The sequence below is a fragment of the Coloeus monedula genome (genome assembly GCF_965178545.1).
Source record: "Coloeus monedula genome assembly, chromosome: 7".
Classification (NCBI taxonomy): domain Eukaryota; kingdom Metazoa; phylum Chordata; class Aves; order Passeriformes; family Corvidae; genus Coloeus; species Coloeus monedula.
Genome location: NC_138787.1, coordinates 38989741 through 39004815, shown reverse-complemented (window position 1 = coordinate 39004815; position 15075 = coordinate 38989741). Strand labels below are relative to the sequence as shown.

Genomic DNA, 15075 nt, shown 5'->3' with positions numbered 1-15075 from the left:
CTCCCCTCCCCTCCGGCAGCGTGCGCGTCCCCCCGCGCTCACCTGACGATGGTGAGGTGCGCGTCCGTCAGCTCTCCCGGCGGGGCGGCGGGGTCCCCCAGGGTGTGGAGCAGCGGGCCGAGGCTGGAGCCGGCGCCGGGCGCGGCGGGATCGGGGCCGGGAGCGCTCATGGCGCTGCCGCCTCCCCCCAGCGCGGCCGCCCCTCAGCGCCGCGCGCCTCCCGCGCTAAGATGGCGGCGCGCGCGGGCCCGGCGGCGCGCGGGTCCGGGCCAATGGGAGCGCGGCCCGGGGATTCCCGCGCCCCGTGGAAGCCCCGCCCCCCGCCGCTGATTGGCGGAGGCGCGGCGGGAAGGGCGGGGGAGCGCGGGGGGCGGGGCCGCCTCTGCCCTGAGGGTGCTCGGCCCGAGCCGGCGCTCCCGGCCCGCAAATCGTGGAATAGCCGGGAAAGAGACCTCCGGGGATGGTCCATCTCCGGCTCCTGGTCCTGCACAGACATCGGTGTCACCCTGTGCATCCCTCAGAGCGTTGTCCGAACGCTCCTGCAGCTCTGGCAGCCTTGGAGCCGTGGCCATTCCATGGTGAGCCTGGTCAGTGCCAGACCACCCTCTGCTGGAAGAAACTTTCCCTAATTTCCAACCTAAACGTGCCCTGATACAGCTGCAGCCGTTCCCTGGGTCCTGTCCCTGGTCACAGCGAGCAGAGGTGGGAGCTGCCCCTCGGGAGGAAGCTGCAGGTCAGCTCACGTGAGGTCAAATCCCTAATTAATGACTGGGAATTAACCTTAAGCTGCGCTCCAGCTCCACAGGAACGTGCCGGCACAGCCCGGAATTCCCCCCGTAGGGGATGTCCCGGCTGGCGCGATGGAGGTGACGGCTGCGGGCTACAGCGGTGAAATAGGAAATTGCGGCCCTGGCAGCGAATCCAAAGTGTGCGGAAAACCCTGGATGTCCGGGATGGAGCCAGGCCGGAGCATCACGTCCATGGCGGAGTCTGTCACCGGCGGGGCTTCCCTGTGCCGCTGGAGATGCCCAGCGGGCGTGGGTATCCTGGGAAGGCTCTCTTCCCAAAATAGTACCCCATGGGGATTCCTGGCAGGTATCCCTGCTTCTCATCCATACCAATCCAAGACCTGTTGCTTCTCAGTTAAAGAAAGAACAACAGCAAAAAACAAAAAATCTCCCTCGCCCCGAGGTTATAAATAAAATATTAACATCTCTCCTCGTGCTTTTCCTTATTCTCTTCCCTGTGAACAAGCACTGTTGTTGATCTTGGAAAATGGGAATGCCATTGTACAACAGGCATTGTGGACACAAGGTGGCAGGATTAAAAAGCACATTTTAGATACGGTTACAACCCATAAATGTAGTGAAATGTAGTGAAAACTTGTTTCGTGGTGCTCATGTGGAGCATGAATAAAGTGTTGGAAATAACCGGGAGAGGAGCTGCAATGTTTTTTTCTAGTACAGCCAGAAAACAGGATTATATTCCCAGTGAAATTACAATAAAAGCTCAGAAATTAAATAAATTTAAACAATCGAGAACTAGAAGAAATGAAGCAAAGATGGGGCTGGTTAGCTTAAGATCTTTCTTGTGTGAAATGCTTTTTGAGGAGTTCACAAACACTCCAAATGAAATGTGATTCACATGAAAATTCTTAGTGGGCATTAGATTTCAGCAGATCTGAAATCAAGAAAACACTCCGAAACAAACATAAAACTTCTTTACTCCTTTAAATAAATAAAATGCCTCAAAGTCTGGAACATTGGCAAGAAACAAAAAAAAATTCGCTGCAAACTTGGTGTGATTAAAACAGAGGTAGCTTTAATGCTGCTTCAGTTAAAAACATATGGAGAAGGACTTAAATTCAGCAATTTAAACTAGAACAGTCTTAAACCCGTGTAAACAATGTGCAACACCTCGACAGTGTCTTCTGAACGTGCTGGTGCTCGCTGAGAAGTTTCTCCTGGTGCTTCATCTCACCAGTTTTATTCTCATTACGAAGCCATCCGCTTAATTCTTTACTAAGTGGACTCAGAGAAGTGAAAGGACTTCAACAACTCTTTTCTGGATGAGGAAACCCTGACAGAATCCATTGGCCAGTTTCTGATTGATCTGACAATAAAATTAAAGTGTGGATCCAATTGATCCCGTGCTCTTCGTGCTGCTTCCCAGTCTTCACATGGGTGGCTCCCAGGCCATCCACAAGATGAATTTATGTGTCTTAAAAATCAGCTGACTCTAAAGACCCTTCGAGTTCAAGAAAATCAGTTAATTAAAAAAAAATAATAATGTGTAGAGAACAGGAAAAAAGGCAACTGCCTAAAAAATAAATATGTGGAACTCAAGGGAAATAAGGAGAGAAGAGCCTGTTAAGTTTAAAAACAATTGGAACAGTCACAAAAAGTTTGTTCAAGTGGTGCAAGAAATGAGGAGAAGGAGCAGTTTATATAGAAAAATAATTTTTTTAAGTCTTTGGTAGCAATGAATTCTTCAGATTTTTACAGTACTTGTATTCTAAAAATAGTTTTCTATTATTCATGTAAGCACGTTTTATAATTTATTCCCTAGTGTAGTTTATTAACAAAACTTATTGAAAAGCCGAAGAGAAAAATTCAGAAAGAGATGAAAAAAAAAGTCTCATCTGAAGACACAAATATCTGAATTGGGTTCACTCTAGAACATGTTTCTGTGTCTGGCTACTCTGCTCACATAATACCAAATTTTCCAGATAAGAAGTTTGTTTTTCCTTGGGACGTTGCATTCTTGCCATCCCCTGCCTTGGAAGGCGTGTCCACGGTGGTGTACCTGATCTGGAAGCCACCAGCAGTCACCGAGGCATCCGTCAGGAACTTCAGGGTCATGACATTGCCTGGGCCGAGGGAAGCACAAACAGAGGTTATGGGTGTGGGGGGGCATAAAACCGTGGTATTTCAGGTAGGTTTTTTGGGGTTTAAGGTTTTTTCAGGTATATTTTTTGGCTCTTTCTTGCTGAGCTGCTGAGATCTTTCCAGCAATCCACTGGGTCTCTCTGCTTCTGAGCTGGGAGGATTGTAGATCCATCAGCTCCATGGAAAACCAGGCAGATGTTCTTCAGCTGTCTCAGTTTGGAGAAAGTTCTGCTTTAATGTCCCTTCCAGCCCCTTCCATTGTTCTGTGAATCCATGATTCCATGAATTCAATTCTTCTGTTCTCCTTCTGACAGCAACATGAGTTTCCACACAGATTATCCCTAGACTATCCCAGGGAACACAATCTAATCCCAGGGAACAATGCCCTCTAATTAGGCTGATTTACATTTATTTAGAAGTAATTAATTGCCTGCTTGATTTTCCACAAAGAGTGCAAATAAATTACCTGTGCTAATGATGTCATCTGGCAACTCATCTCCACAAAACCTGGAAAAAACATGGAAATGGTGATGATTAAAGGACACAGGAACTCTGGCACAGCCCTGCTCCATGGGGACCTGCACTGCTGGGGCTCAAGGGAATAAATTGGTTTTAGGTCTTCAGTGTTTGGAATTCTATGTTAAAATGATTGCCTAAAGAAATTTTTGTCATCGCCCCATGGTAAGATTTAGGGGAGGAACCAGTTTTCAATATCTGCAGGAAGTAAATGATTCAAAACAAGAAAAAGAGCAATTCCACAAGGGCTGAAGGAAAAGAGTGACCCAAGGCTAAGAAAGGAAAAACATTGCAAAAAAAAAGTCCATTTAAATTATCTGTAAAAGCAAAACAAACGGACTGTATCCTTGCTTTGCTGCACATGAGTCACAGAGAGGATGTGAAAAGTGGCAGCAATTGGTTTTTTATCACTTTTTCTGCTTTAATTTCTGTTCTGGAGAATACAGACACTTCATGCCAAAATATGACTGATAAAAAGTAAGTAAAACTGTAACACTGAAGAAAAGAAAGTGAGAATTAAGCAAAGAAGGAACTAAATCTAATAAGAGAGACACAATATAACCCTTGTTCTGGAATTGTTAGAAAATAACAGTAGCAGACAATAACTTTAATTAAATGTATTTTTGTTAATAGTTTAACACCTCCTTTCAATTAAAGCAAACACAAAATACTGTTTGAGATTGCCTGGGGTTCTTCCTGGAGAAATAGGATAAGCAGATAAATAAAAAGTCTTGCAGTTTTCTTTCATCTAATTTAACAAAGCAGAAAAAGGCAAAGCTCAATTCCCTGAAACTCTGAACAGGTCTGTGTTAATGACATTAAAGCAAATTACCAGGAAAGATAAATCAGGGAATATTGCTACAGGAATTGGGGGCACCTCAGCAGTGTTAATTGGATAAGGTTCTTCTGAGGGGGAAAATCAAGGGAAATAAGGAGAGGAGAGCCTGATAAATTTAAAAATAATTGGGACAGTCACACAAAACATTTGTTCAAATGGTGCAAGAAATGAGGAGAAGAAACAGTTTATATAGAAAAATAATTTTTGTAAGTCTTTGGTAGCAATGAATTCTTCAGATTTTTACAGTACTCAAAAAAGAGTTTTCTATTATTCATGTAAGTATATTTTATAATTTATCATTTATAAACAGTGTTCTTCTGAAGGGGGGGGGCATGACAAATTAAACATTCATTTGCATTTTAAAGCTGGCTTGGCTTTACCTGCCCACAAATCCATTGATGTCATCATAGCTGTCATAGATTTCCAGGAAATCAGCCAGACAGGCAGTGTCATCCTCCACATCAAACTCCAGGAACTGCAGGTGGATCCTCTGGCCGTACTTGACTCGGATGTGCCAGTAGCAAATCTGATCATTTTCATACTCGTTTGGGTAGCCTGGGGACTTGAAAACATGTTTGGAATCCGTGAAGACTCCACCACACTCTTTTCCTTAGAGAGAAATAAAACCAGCAGAGTTTAAGAATTAATTCTGGCTGTGGTTTGAATCTTCAGGCACTTTGACCCGGAGATCTGTAGGAAATAACACAGGAACATCCAGAGTGATAAAGCTTCTCGTGTATTCACTTGGTAAATGGCAGTCATTCCTAGCTTTGGGAAGAAGATATTTTGGAAGCAAGAGGCATGATCCAAAACTCACTGAATTCAGAGGAAAAGCTTTCATTGACTTCAGTGGATTTGGGGCCAAAGCTGTGTGTTTTATGTAAAAGGCACTTGGGATTTCTGGCTCTGTCAAGCTTTACAGCTGTACTTGCAAGTCACACAGACACTCAGGTTCATCCTTTCTTCTTCAAAAGCCTCTTGCAAGTGTGTCCTCTACAAAAACAGGCTTGTGATCACACACCTGGTGTTGTACTCCTGTTGTTCCTGCTGCTCTTTACTCCCTTTGGGATAAAAACACTCCTGGTTTGATTCAGGACTTTGCCAGCTCCCTGACAGCGGGGCTGACCAAACTGGGGACCTCATCCTGCCTGAATTTAGGATTTGTCACAGTTCAGAGCTGGGGAGAGGGAGGGGCTGTGTCAGGGCATTGAGGGCACAGGAATTAGGAGCACTAAGACGGATTAAGCCCTGAGTTTGTACATTGTCCATGAGCCCAGAACTTTCCAGCTCAGCTCACGCTCCAGTACCTGGAGAGCTGGGTCCAGCTCGGGGGCTGCCACACAAGAAACACGTGGATCAAGTCCAGAGGAGGCCACTAAGTTGGTTGCAGGGCTGGAGCCCCTCTGCTGTGGAGCCAGGCTGGGAGAGCTGGGAATGTTCACCTGGAGAAGAGAAGGCTCCAGGGAGAGCTCAGAGCCCCTTGCAGGGCCTAAAGGGGCTCCAGGAGAGCTGGAGAGGGACTGGGGACAAGGCCTGGAGGGACAGGACACAGGGAATGGCTTCCCACTGCCAGAGGGCAGGGATGGATGGGAGATTGGGAATTGGGAATTGCTGGCTGGGAGGGTGGGGAGGCCCTGGCACAGGGTGCCCAGAGCAGCTGTGGCTGTTCCTGGATCCCTGGCAGTGCCCAAGGCCAGGGTGGAATAACCTGGGACAGTGGGAGGTGTCCCTGCCCATGGCAGGGGGTGGCACTGGATGGGCTGTAAGGTCCCTCCCAACCCATTCCATGATTCCATCATTCCATGATCACTGCTAGGTGGGATGCACACTTCAAACACCCAAACATTTCCACAAGTTCCACTTGCCATCTTTGGCCTCCTGGAGCAGAGCACAGGCTCAGTTCTGTCAGAGATTTGTCTCTGTTCCCCCAGGCTGCTCATGTGCCACCTGCCAACAGCCCTGCCAGGCTCCACAGAGCACGACTACAAATCCCTGCAGCGCTGGAGACTTGTGTCTGTGCAGTTCTGGCAGCTCTGGTTTCCTTTTGTTGTGCTCTGACCAAACAGTGTTTGGACAGCAGCTCCCCGCGGCCCGGAGGAGAGGGCTGACAAAGGACAAAGTCCCATGCAGTAATTCCGAGGGCAGGAGCCTCTCTCGCAGCTCTTTGTGTGTGCAACATCTGGGAACGGCCCCCACCCCACAGAGCCATTCGATTCACATAAACAAGCTCCAGCCCTGGGAGCACAAACAAAATGTGCACAGCTGTGCAGACGTCATGGACAGGCTCTGCCAGGCCACTGGGAGCAGCAGCAGAGCCAAGCTAAGCTGTGCTTTCCTTCTTGGTGCCACGTTCTCCATCTCCCCTGCTCAGTGAAGTGACACCAAGCTGAAGTGTGCCAGTGGCCATGTGAGTATTGCAGTCACCTGCAGGGCAGTGTGGAGGGACTGGAGAGGTGTCTCTGCTGAGCTTCTTGTCAGTCATGTTGGAACTCTGATCTGCTCTGGAGATCCACTTTTCCTCATCTAGTTACACACAGAGCACTGCTGGGAGCTGGTGGGAGTTTCAGTCACAGAATCAGAATCCCAGGATGGTTTGGGTAGGAAGGGACCTTAAATCCCATCCAGCCCCATTCCCTGCCATGGGCAGGGACACCTTCCACTGTGCCAGGGTGCTCCAAGCCCTGTTCAGCCTGGCCTTGGACACTGCCAGGGATCCAGGGGCAGCCACAGCTTCTCTGGGCACCCTGTGCCAGGGCCTCTCCACCCTCTCAGCCAAGAGTTTGTCCCTAGGAAAAGTTCCTAAGAATGCCACTGCCAGACAGGGCTTCATTTTCAGAGTTGCTCTATTTCAGACACAAAAAAGAAGGGTTAACACTAAATTTAGCCTGTTACAGGCAGAACCCCCTCAGATTATGGGCAGAAACTCCTCAGACTATTCAGATAAATTGGAGGCTAAATGCAAAGCCTTGCACAAAAGAGGACAAGCCCAGTGGTTGCTGTTCTCACCGTTGGGGTTGTAGCAGTAGGCATCCCACCTCTCGCTCCTGTTGAGGCGAATTCCATAGTCCACAATTCCAGTCTTGCCAAAGCCACAGTTGGCTCCAGCTTTTACAATGGGATAACCAACTCTGCCCTTTGCCATCCAGCCAGCAGCACACACGTGGAAACCTGCAGGAGAGGGAAAATGAGATGTGGATCTGATCAATCCTAGGCTGCTCTTATTCAACCAAGTCTTACTCAAACTCAATGACCTGGGTGTAATTGGCCTGATAGAAATTGAGCTACACGGGAGAACAGGACGTTGAGGGGATAATTTTAAACACAGAGGATAAAATTGAATGTGTTCTCCACAATGTGATTACTGGCTCTTCATCTGAAAGCCAAAATCAAATGCAGATGGACTGCACAGTTCCCCGGGTAGTCAGTTTGAAGTGCTCTACCAGCACTTGTAATCAAATTATCCATTGGATGAGTTTTCCAAGGGTGTTCTTTGTTTCTCTTTTGAGGTCACACAAATTTACTCAATCACATCTCAAGAGTTCTCAGCATTAAGTTCTAAAAATACATAAAATACTACAGGCAAACACTACAGACAGTTAGAATCCCCAAGTATTTGCTTAAAACACTTTCAATTTAAGTTTAAATACCTGAAATGCCTCAAGTATTTCTTGCCAAGCAAAAAGGTCCTGTTAATGCATTTTGTGGCTGAGAACTTAACACCAACAGCCAAAGAATGCAATGTTGTTCACCCTCTGGTAGAGACCCATCCAATGTTTTCATGGAGAGGAACTGGAATATATTTGTGGCATCCTAGTGCTCTGAGTTCCTCAGAAGAAACAAAAGTACCCTTTTCACATGTGTGCTGGTGCTGGGAGCCAGCTTCTGACTCAACAGCAGAGTGAAAAAATGTCTGGAGTGGAGGATATTTTCCATTGTTTTCCCAGCGCTCTGAATGAATGAAAACTTATTAGGAATCAACTGGAAATACCACGGACCCCTCACTCAGCTCCACTTTTCACTCCAAGCACAGAACTTATTCCCTTGCAGAGAAAATATCTTGATGAAAACAAAAGATGTTGAGTGGTGGAGCGAGTCCAGAGGAGGCCAGGGAGATGCTCCAAGGGCTGGAGCCCCTCTGGAGCCAGGCTGGGAGAGCTGGGAATGTTCACCTGGAGAAGGGAAGGACACAGGGGGAGCTGAGAGCCCCTTGCAGGGCCTAAAGGGGCTCCAGGAGAGCTGGAGAGGGGCTGGGGCCAAGGCCTGGAGGGACAGGACACAGGGAATGGCTTCCCAGTGCCAGAGGGCAGGGATGGATGGGATATTGGGAATTGGGAATTCCTGGCTGGGAGGGTGGGGAGGCCCTGGCACTCATCATGCTCCGTTACCTGGTAGGCGGCTTGGGCAAAAATCCATGGAGTTTACACATCTCTCACAACAGACATGACAACACACCACTGGCCCCCCTCTGCAGGAGCCCCGTGAGCCCCCAAAGCGCCACGACTTTTTCCAGACCTATTTTCCGAGCGGCCTCCAGCTGTTGGTACGTGGCCAGGTGTCCTCCCTCGTACTCGCACACGGCCTTGGCCTCGGCGTAGGTGAGGCGGTACTTGCCGGCGCGCGCCTCCCGGTGATACACGCCGGCTGCTCGCTCTGTGGGCACAAACCGGGACAGGCTCTGCAGCTCAGCTCTCCCCAGCCCCAGCTGCTTCCCCCAGCCCTGCACCTCGGGCTGCTCCTCTTCCAGGTGAAGAGGAAACGTTCACCTGTGCCACGCGGGAAGCGTCAGGAAAACTCATCCCTCCCCACCCAAAGGGATGTATGTGACCCAAAGGGATGTGTGTATGACCCAAAGGGATGTGTGTGACCCAAAGGGATGTGTGTGTGACCCAAAGGGATGTGTGTGACCCAAAGGGATGTGTGTAACCCAAAGGGATGTGTGTGTGACCCAAAGGGATGTGTGTGACCCAAAGGGATGTGTGTGACCCAAAGGGATGTGTGTGACCCAAAGGGATGTGTGTGTGACCCAAAGGGATGTGTGTGACCCAAAGGGATGTGTGTGACCCAAAGGGATGTGTGTGTGACCCAAAGGGATGTGTGTGACCCAAAGGGATGTGTGTGACCCAAAGGGATGTGTGTGACCCAAAGGGATGTGTGTGCAACCCAAAGGGATGTGTGTGACCCAAAGGGATGTGTGTGTGACCCAAAGGGATGTGTGTGACCCAAAGGGATGTGTGTGACCCAAAGGGATGTGTGTGTGACCCAAAGGGATGTGTGTGTGACCCAAAGGGATGTGTGTGACCCAAAGGGATGTGTGTGCAACCCAAAGGGATGTGTGTGTGACCCAAAGGGATGTGTGTGCAACCCAAAGGGATGTGTGTGTGACCCAAAGGGATGTGTGTGCAACCCAAAGGGATGTGTGTGTGACCCAAAGGGATGTGTGTGCAACCCAAAGGGATGTGTGTGCAACCCAAAGGGATGTGTGTGTGACCCAAAGGGATGTGTGTGTGACCCAAAGGGATGTTTTTTCATCCCAAAGGGATGTGTGTGACCCAAAGGGATGTGTGTGACCCAAAGGGATGTGTGTGACCCAAAGGGATGTGTGTGCAACCCAAAGGGATGTGTGTGACCCAAAGGGATGTTTTTTCATCCCAAAGGGATGTGTGTGACCCAAAGGAGATGTGTGCGTACAACCCCATGGTAGGATTTGGTGTGGGACAAGTTTAGAACAGAGCGAGGCGGTGCCTGGAGAGTTTGTGAACAACAGAAAGTCAACAAATGCCGAGAAGGCCTCCCCTGGGATGACTCCGAGGGCAGTAGTTATGGGAACAGTCTGGAGTCAGCATCCCAAGCTCTGTGTATCCTGTCTGACTCGGGGGAAGCTCCTTCTGGATCCCTACCACAGCATTCTTTTGGCTGTAACTCCAAGAGCCTTTGGAAGATGAATCAGAGCTTTGTTTTGAATCTCCAGAGAAGTGAAATCACAGCTACTTGGATAGAGGAAAGGCAGAAATTAAAGGGGGGAAAAATGTGAAATAAAAGTATCTGAGCGTGTGTCACAAAGGGCAGGACCAGAACAATTGCTGGCTGACATTTCTGCTGCATGGAAAATTAAAGCACTTTCTTCATTATTTTTTTTTTACTTTGCCGTGGCAAGTCCGAGATAAAACAGCTTTCCAAGGAAACCTAGAAACTGCCAGTGCTGCTACAAGTTTTATAATCTTTGCATGTTGCACTTGTCTGATGCCATATGTATGGAAATCTGTCTCAGCAGCAATCTGCATATCTAATCTGAACGGGCTTTTTGTTTAGGTCTCACTTATATTTAGCATAATCTGAGAGGAATGGCTGCTTGCAGCTCTCCCCAGCCAACGGGACCGAGAAAAGATGGAAAGCAGGGAGCATTTTTACAGAAGTTATTTGTAGCATAAAAATAAAGAATGTATTTTCTAGGGACATGCTTGGAGTCTGTGCTTTTGGCTGGTTAGGGGAGTTTTTAAGAAAGCCACAGTCAGCACTGGATTGTGGTTAGGAATGGTGAGAGCCCTTAATAAACACAGGATGATGTTTGCCAGGGTGGTTTCTGGACCTGCAGTCACTGGCCTTGTGCCCAGAGAAATAAATTATAATGCTGACAACAGTCTCAGGAGAGTGAGAGCCTCCATCACAACATCACTGGGAATATCACTGCCATGGGCACGGGATAACAGAGCCTCCATAGAAAACTCTTCCTGAAGGAGCCAGTTCCATTAGCCATAACAAGCCACAGCTGGGGGGCAATGGCATGTTCTGGTACAAAAACTCTAATGAAGAATTTATTCATAGGAAGTATGACTTTTCGGTCACTCAGTAGTCTGTCATGTGTGAGCTCATGAGAAATCAGGATAAATCAGCTCCCTGTGTGTGCAGAATTGGGAATGTTGTGTTGGATTGGGAATGCAGGGCTGGTAAGGCTGGATCCCTCAGTGAGCAGCACAGGGCTGGGCCTGGCTGCAAGCCTGGGACAGCCTGGAATCCACATTATTGATCCCTGCAGAGCACAGGGAAGGGAACTGGAAGGTGATTGGAAAACACCCATACACCGATTGTATTCCTTGAGCTCTCAGAGCTGCCACTAAAATCTCACCATTTTTAGTTGGCTTTTTCACCTGGCACATTGTTTTCAAATCTTATCCCTCTAAAGATATCTCCCCCTACTTACTGCTGAAATATCACTATGGACAGGCACCAGATTTTCCAGAATATTGCTGGAAAGATCAGCTCTTCAAAGAGTCTGCAAGGCTGAAAGCAGCAGCAGCACCACCCTGCAAGGAGCAGCCAGCTTTCATCTCTTATTCCTCTGCAACACGAAAAAGTAGCCTTTGGAAAAACAGACCACACACATCTACTCCCCCCAGCTCTGAGATTTGCTGCTGTCTCCCTGTGTCCCAGTTTAATGACACAGCATTCCCTAATGGAATATGCTAATTAACTGATGGGATCTTGCACTGGCAAATTTCCCCCCGCCCCGGTCCCTCTTAATTCCATGTGGGGCTGTGCAGGCAGATAAACTCATCATCAAACACAGACCTAGGTCAGAGCAGTGTTAACTCTTCATTTACATATTTATGTCTCTGGATATACTCCTATGCATATATTCAGAGGAAAATGCACACAAATTGCAATTTATGGACGTGAGCTCGTGGCCCTGCAGATAAACCTGCAGGAAATGTTGATTTTTCTGGCAAGCACAAGCACGTGCCAGAGGGCCATGGGTTCCACACCTGACAGGACATGTTTCTTCCAGCTCACACTTCCTAAAATGCCTCCCTGGAGCCCAGAGACAGCGGGATCCTGCAAGGACAGTGACCCTGTGCTCACCCTCAGCAGCAGGAGATGGTGAAGCACAGCCAATCTCTCCTGCACAAACACAAGCAGCGTGAAATTTGGCCTAATGAAGTACCTGCAATATGCATGAAACCAATGCTGAATGCTAAACAACGAGCAATATTTCACTTTTAAGCAGAGGGTGGCCACGTAGAGCTCCTGGCAGGGGCCTCTGCTACTCAGAGAACTCCACCAAACGGGGTCGGTGCAGCCCCTAAACCCCCCTGACACACGGGGTGGGAATGGGAATGGAATTGTGAACAGATGCAGCAGCTGTCCTGGAAAAACCCCATGGCACTAAGAACTGGCACTGGAATGAGTCTATGAGCAAATCTGGGCAAGACTGTGCGAACCCTGCCCTCAGCTGACAATAAACCCTTGGTCACAACGTGCTGGTGGCAAAAATGAGCAGCATTAAAATTCCATTGGCACCAGGAATACATTCCCAGGGAGGTGACAGAGGCAGCTGCAGCAGCACTGGCTGAGGAACAGGAGAAGGTTTGTGACAAGGAAAAAGGTAAAAGCCATGAGCATTTCCAGAGTGACAGGAATTCAAGATTATATATATATGCTAAAGGTTCGTGGAGGGAAAAGGTAAAATGGAGATTTTCCTGACTTTTGGGTTTAGTTCTTTATCAGAAGAGGAGATAAGCAAAGCTCAGATGTCACTGTGCATCCCCAGGTTTTATTCCAGGGAGGGGAGCTCATGCACAGCGAGGCTGAGATTGGGGTGATTTCTTTCACTATTCAAGTTATTTTATTTGAAATACAAAGAAGCATGAACTGGATGTCTGTGAATTTGCCAATTCTATTTTCATTTATGTATGGAGTCACTGAATTCCATTGGTGATTCAATTAACTGCACTGAGGTTCATTTCAATAATGTTATTGCTGTGCTTACACAAGATGGTGCATTTCTCTTTTGGTTTCTTTATTTGGAGAAAGCCATCAATTTTTCACCCCCTTGTTTATTTTTATTTACTCTCATGGTAAATGCTGAGAGGTGTAGCCAAACAGAATTTTATTCTGCATTCCAATTAGCACACAGTTGCTCCATTTTAAAGCATTTAAAATCTTTTTCTCCCATTTGACTTCAATTCATGAAACTGCTCAAATGATCCCTGTTATCCCAAATTCTTGAACAGCAGCTGCTTGAGGTGGAGCCTGGAGCTGCCAAGCTGCTCTTCCTTGGAGCTCTCCCCACCTGAGCACCCTCAGGAATTGGGAGGCACAACGGGCATGGCCCAAGGTTTGGGGTGGGGGGGGGGGGGAGAGAGAAGTCATTAAAAATGTGCAGCCAAATGGAAAACACCACAGATCATTTCCGTGCCTCATTTGTGTTTCTGGTGCTTTGCAGGCTCCTCTGAGAGGGGCTGGGGCCACGTGGTGGCTGCAGCAGCTGGCAGAGCGTGGCCCCAGTCCCTCGTGAGACACCTGAGCACAGCCAGCTCCAGGGACTCCTGGAAATCCTTAGGGAAATGCACAACATTCTATAGGGGATAAAGGAGTTTTAAGTACTTGTCTGGAAAACAGAGCATTCGGTGCTTGCCTTTATTTTGGCATCCTTTATGAGGCTCTATCCTGAGTAAGTTCTCTGTTGTATTGGATAATTATAAAGAGCTGTAAAAGAACTCTCAGAGCTCCTGAAACCCTCTTGTGGTACCAGAAACTATTCCCACAGCATTTTTGTCTTGCCCTGTTGAAATCTTCTCTGTGCTGCTAATGATGTGAACAAACCAATGGCCCAAACATACCCATTCCTGCACTTTTCCAGAAACCCAGGAAATATTATCACTATTATTTCCAGATCATTTAGTTTCATATGCAGGACCCCAGGCATGGGAAGTATGCTCATGCAGAAAGTAATTCATTCCTTTGGCAAATGTTTCTTTTCAGGCTCGTTTTCCTTCAAAACAAAGCAACTGTTATTTAATGAATGCAGTTTTCACTTTACCTCCTGCTGCAGGAAAATACTTTCGGATGAAATTTCTATCATTACCTTTGCCAGCAGTTCAGTGAAACTAAAAATGCTAAGCATGTAAAAAGGGACAGCCACTGCTCAGGTAAAGTGATTTCAATGAATTTCAGTGCAGGATTTGGCTGATACCAGTGCACAGCTCGCTTTTGTCGTGCTGGGTGCTCATCCTTCCCCTGTTGGACAAACACAGCGACCCCGCAGCAAACGATTGGTGACAATGAAGTTAGTTCTTACCTAACCAAATGGAGTTGTGCAGCACCCCATCCTTGAAGCCCCACGCTCGAGCCTTGTCCCACAGCAGGGCAGAGAAGAAAAGCAGTGCAATCATCTCCCGGGCAGCGAGGGGCTGTAAATACGCCCGGCTCACACACTCCAGGCTGGCTCTGCAGCTGGCTCGATCCCGCTGCAACATCTGGGAGCCAGATCTTAAATAGTGTGCTCAGCTGTGAGGTCAGCGAGCCTGCTCCAATTGTGCTGCTGCAGCTCTTACCCAACTCACTGGGGTGTCTGCAGTGGCCCATGTGACTCACTGCTGGCTCTCCTCATTCCCAGCCCGGCCAAGAATCCATCCTGTCCCTCACTACTGCAGCACACACGGACACTTCCCAAGCCAAGGTCTGTTCATTCTTCAGCACTCGCTGCCTTCAAATTTCATACAGTAAAAGTAGGAGCCAGCCTATCTGCTCAGAGTGTTTCCAGTCACACCATTTACAGGATCCAAGAGATCCCACTTGCTCTCTCTCATTCTCATTTAAACATTCTCTCCTTTTATAGAGAATTTGGGTTTATTTTCACAGTGGATTCATTTTCACAGTGGGTTTATTTTCACAGTGACCTGATCAATGAAAAGAAGCCAGGAGAATATTTTGCACTGGTTATTTGAATTCTGTTTCCCTGCAAGGGACCTGTAACTGCAAATCGAACTCCCAGATCAGCACAAAGCCGCAAGTGTCAAAAGCAGCTGCTCTTTGTTCTGCAAGTGGGAAATCAAG

The 15075-nt window shown here is 47.8% G+C and overlaps 2 protein-coding genes across 2 annotated transcripts in view; both read right to left on the bottom strand.

The window, feature by feature from the left end:
- RIF1 (replication timing regulatory factor 1) overlaps positions 1–170 on the bottom strand; it is a gene marked incomplete at its 5' end in the record, with an annotated part of 28256 nt that extends 28086 nt beyond the window's left edge. The window contains one exon of the mRNA XM_082285608.1: positions 43–170. Coding sequence (XP_082141734.1) covers positions 43–170 — 128 coding nt within the window. The remainder of the gene's footprint in view (positions 1–42) is intronic.
- A 2383-nt stretch (positions 171–2553) lies between these two features.
- Positions 2554–14411, bottom strand: TNFAIP6 (TNF alpha induced protein 6; the record flags this gene model as incomplete). Its single annotated transcript, XM_082284765.1, has 6 exons — positions 2554–2869; positions 3355–3395; positions 4623–4851; positions 7249–7410; positions 8755–8892; positions 14318–14411. The coding sequence occupies 6 exons, from the start codon at positions 14409–14411 to the stop codon at positions 2706–2708; spliced, it is 828 nt and encodes a 275-aa protein (XP_082140891.1). The 3' UTR covers positions 2554–2705.
- Between the last annotated feature and the right edge of the window lie 664 nt (positions 14412–15075).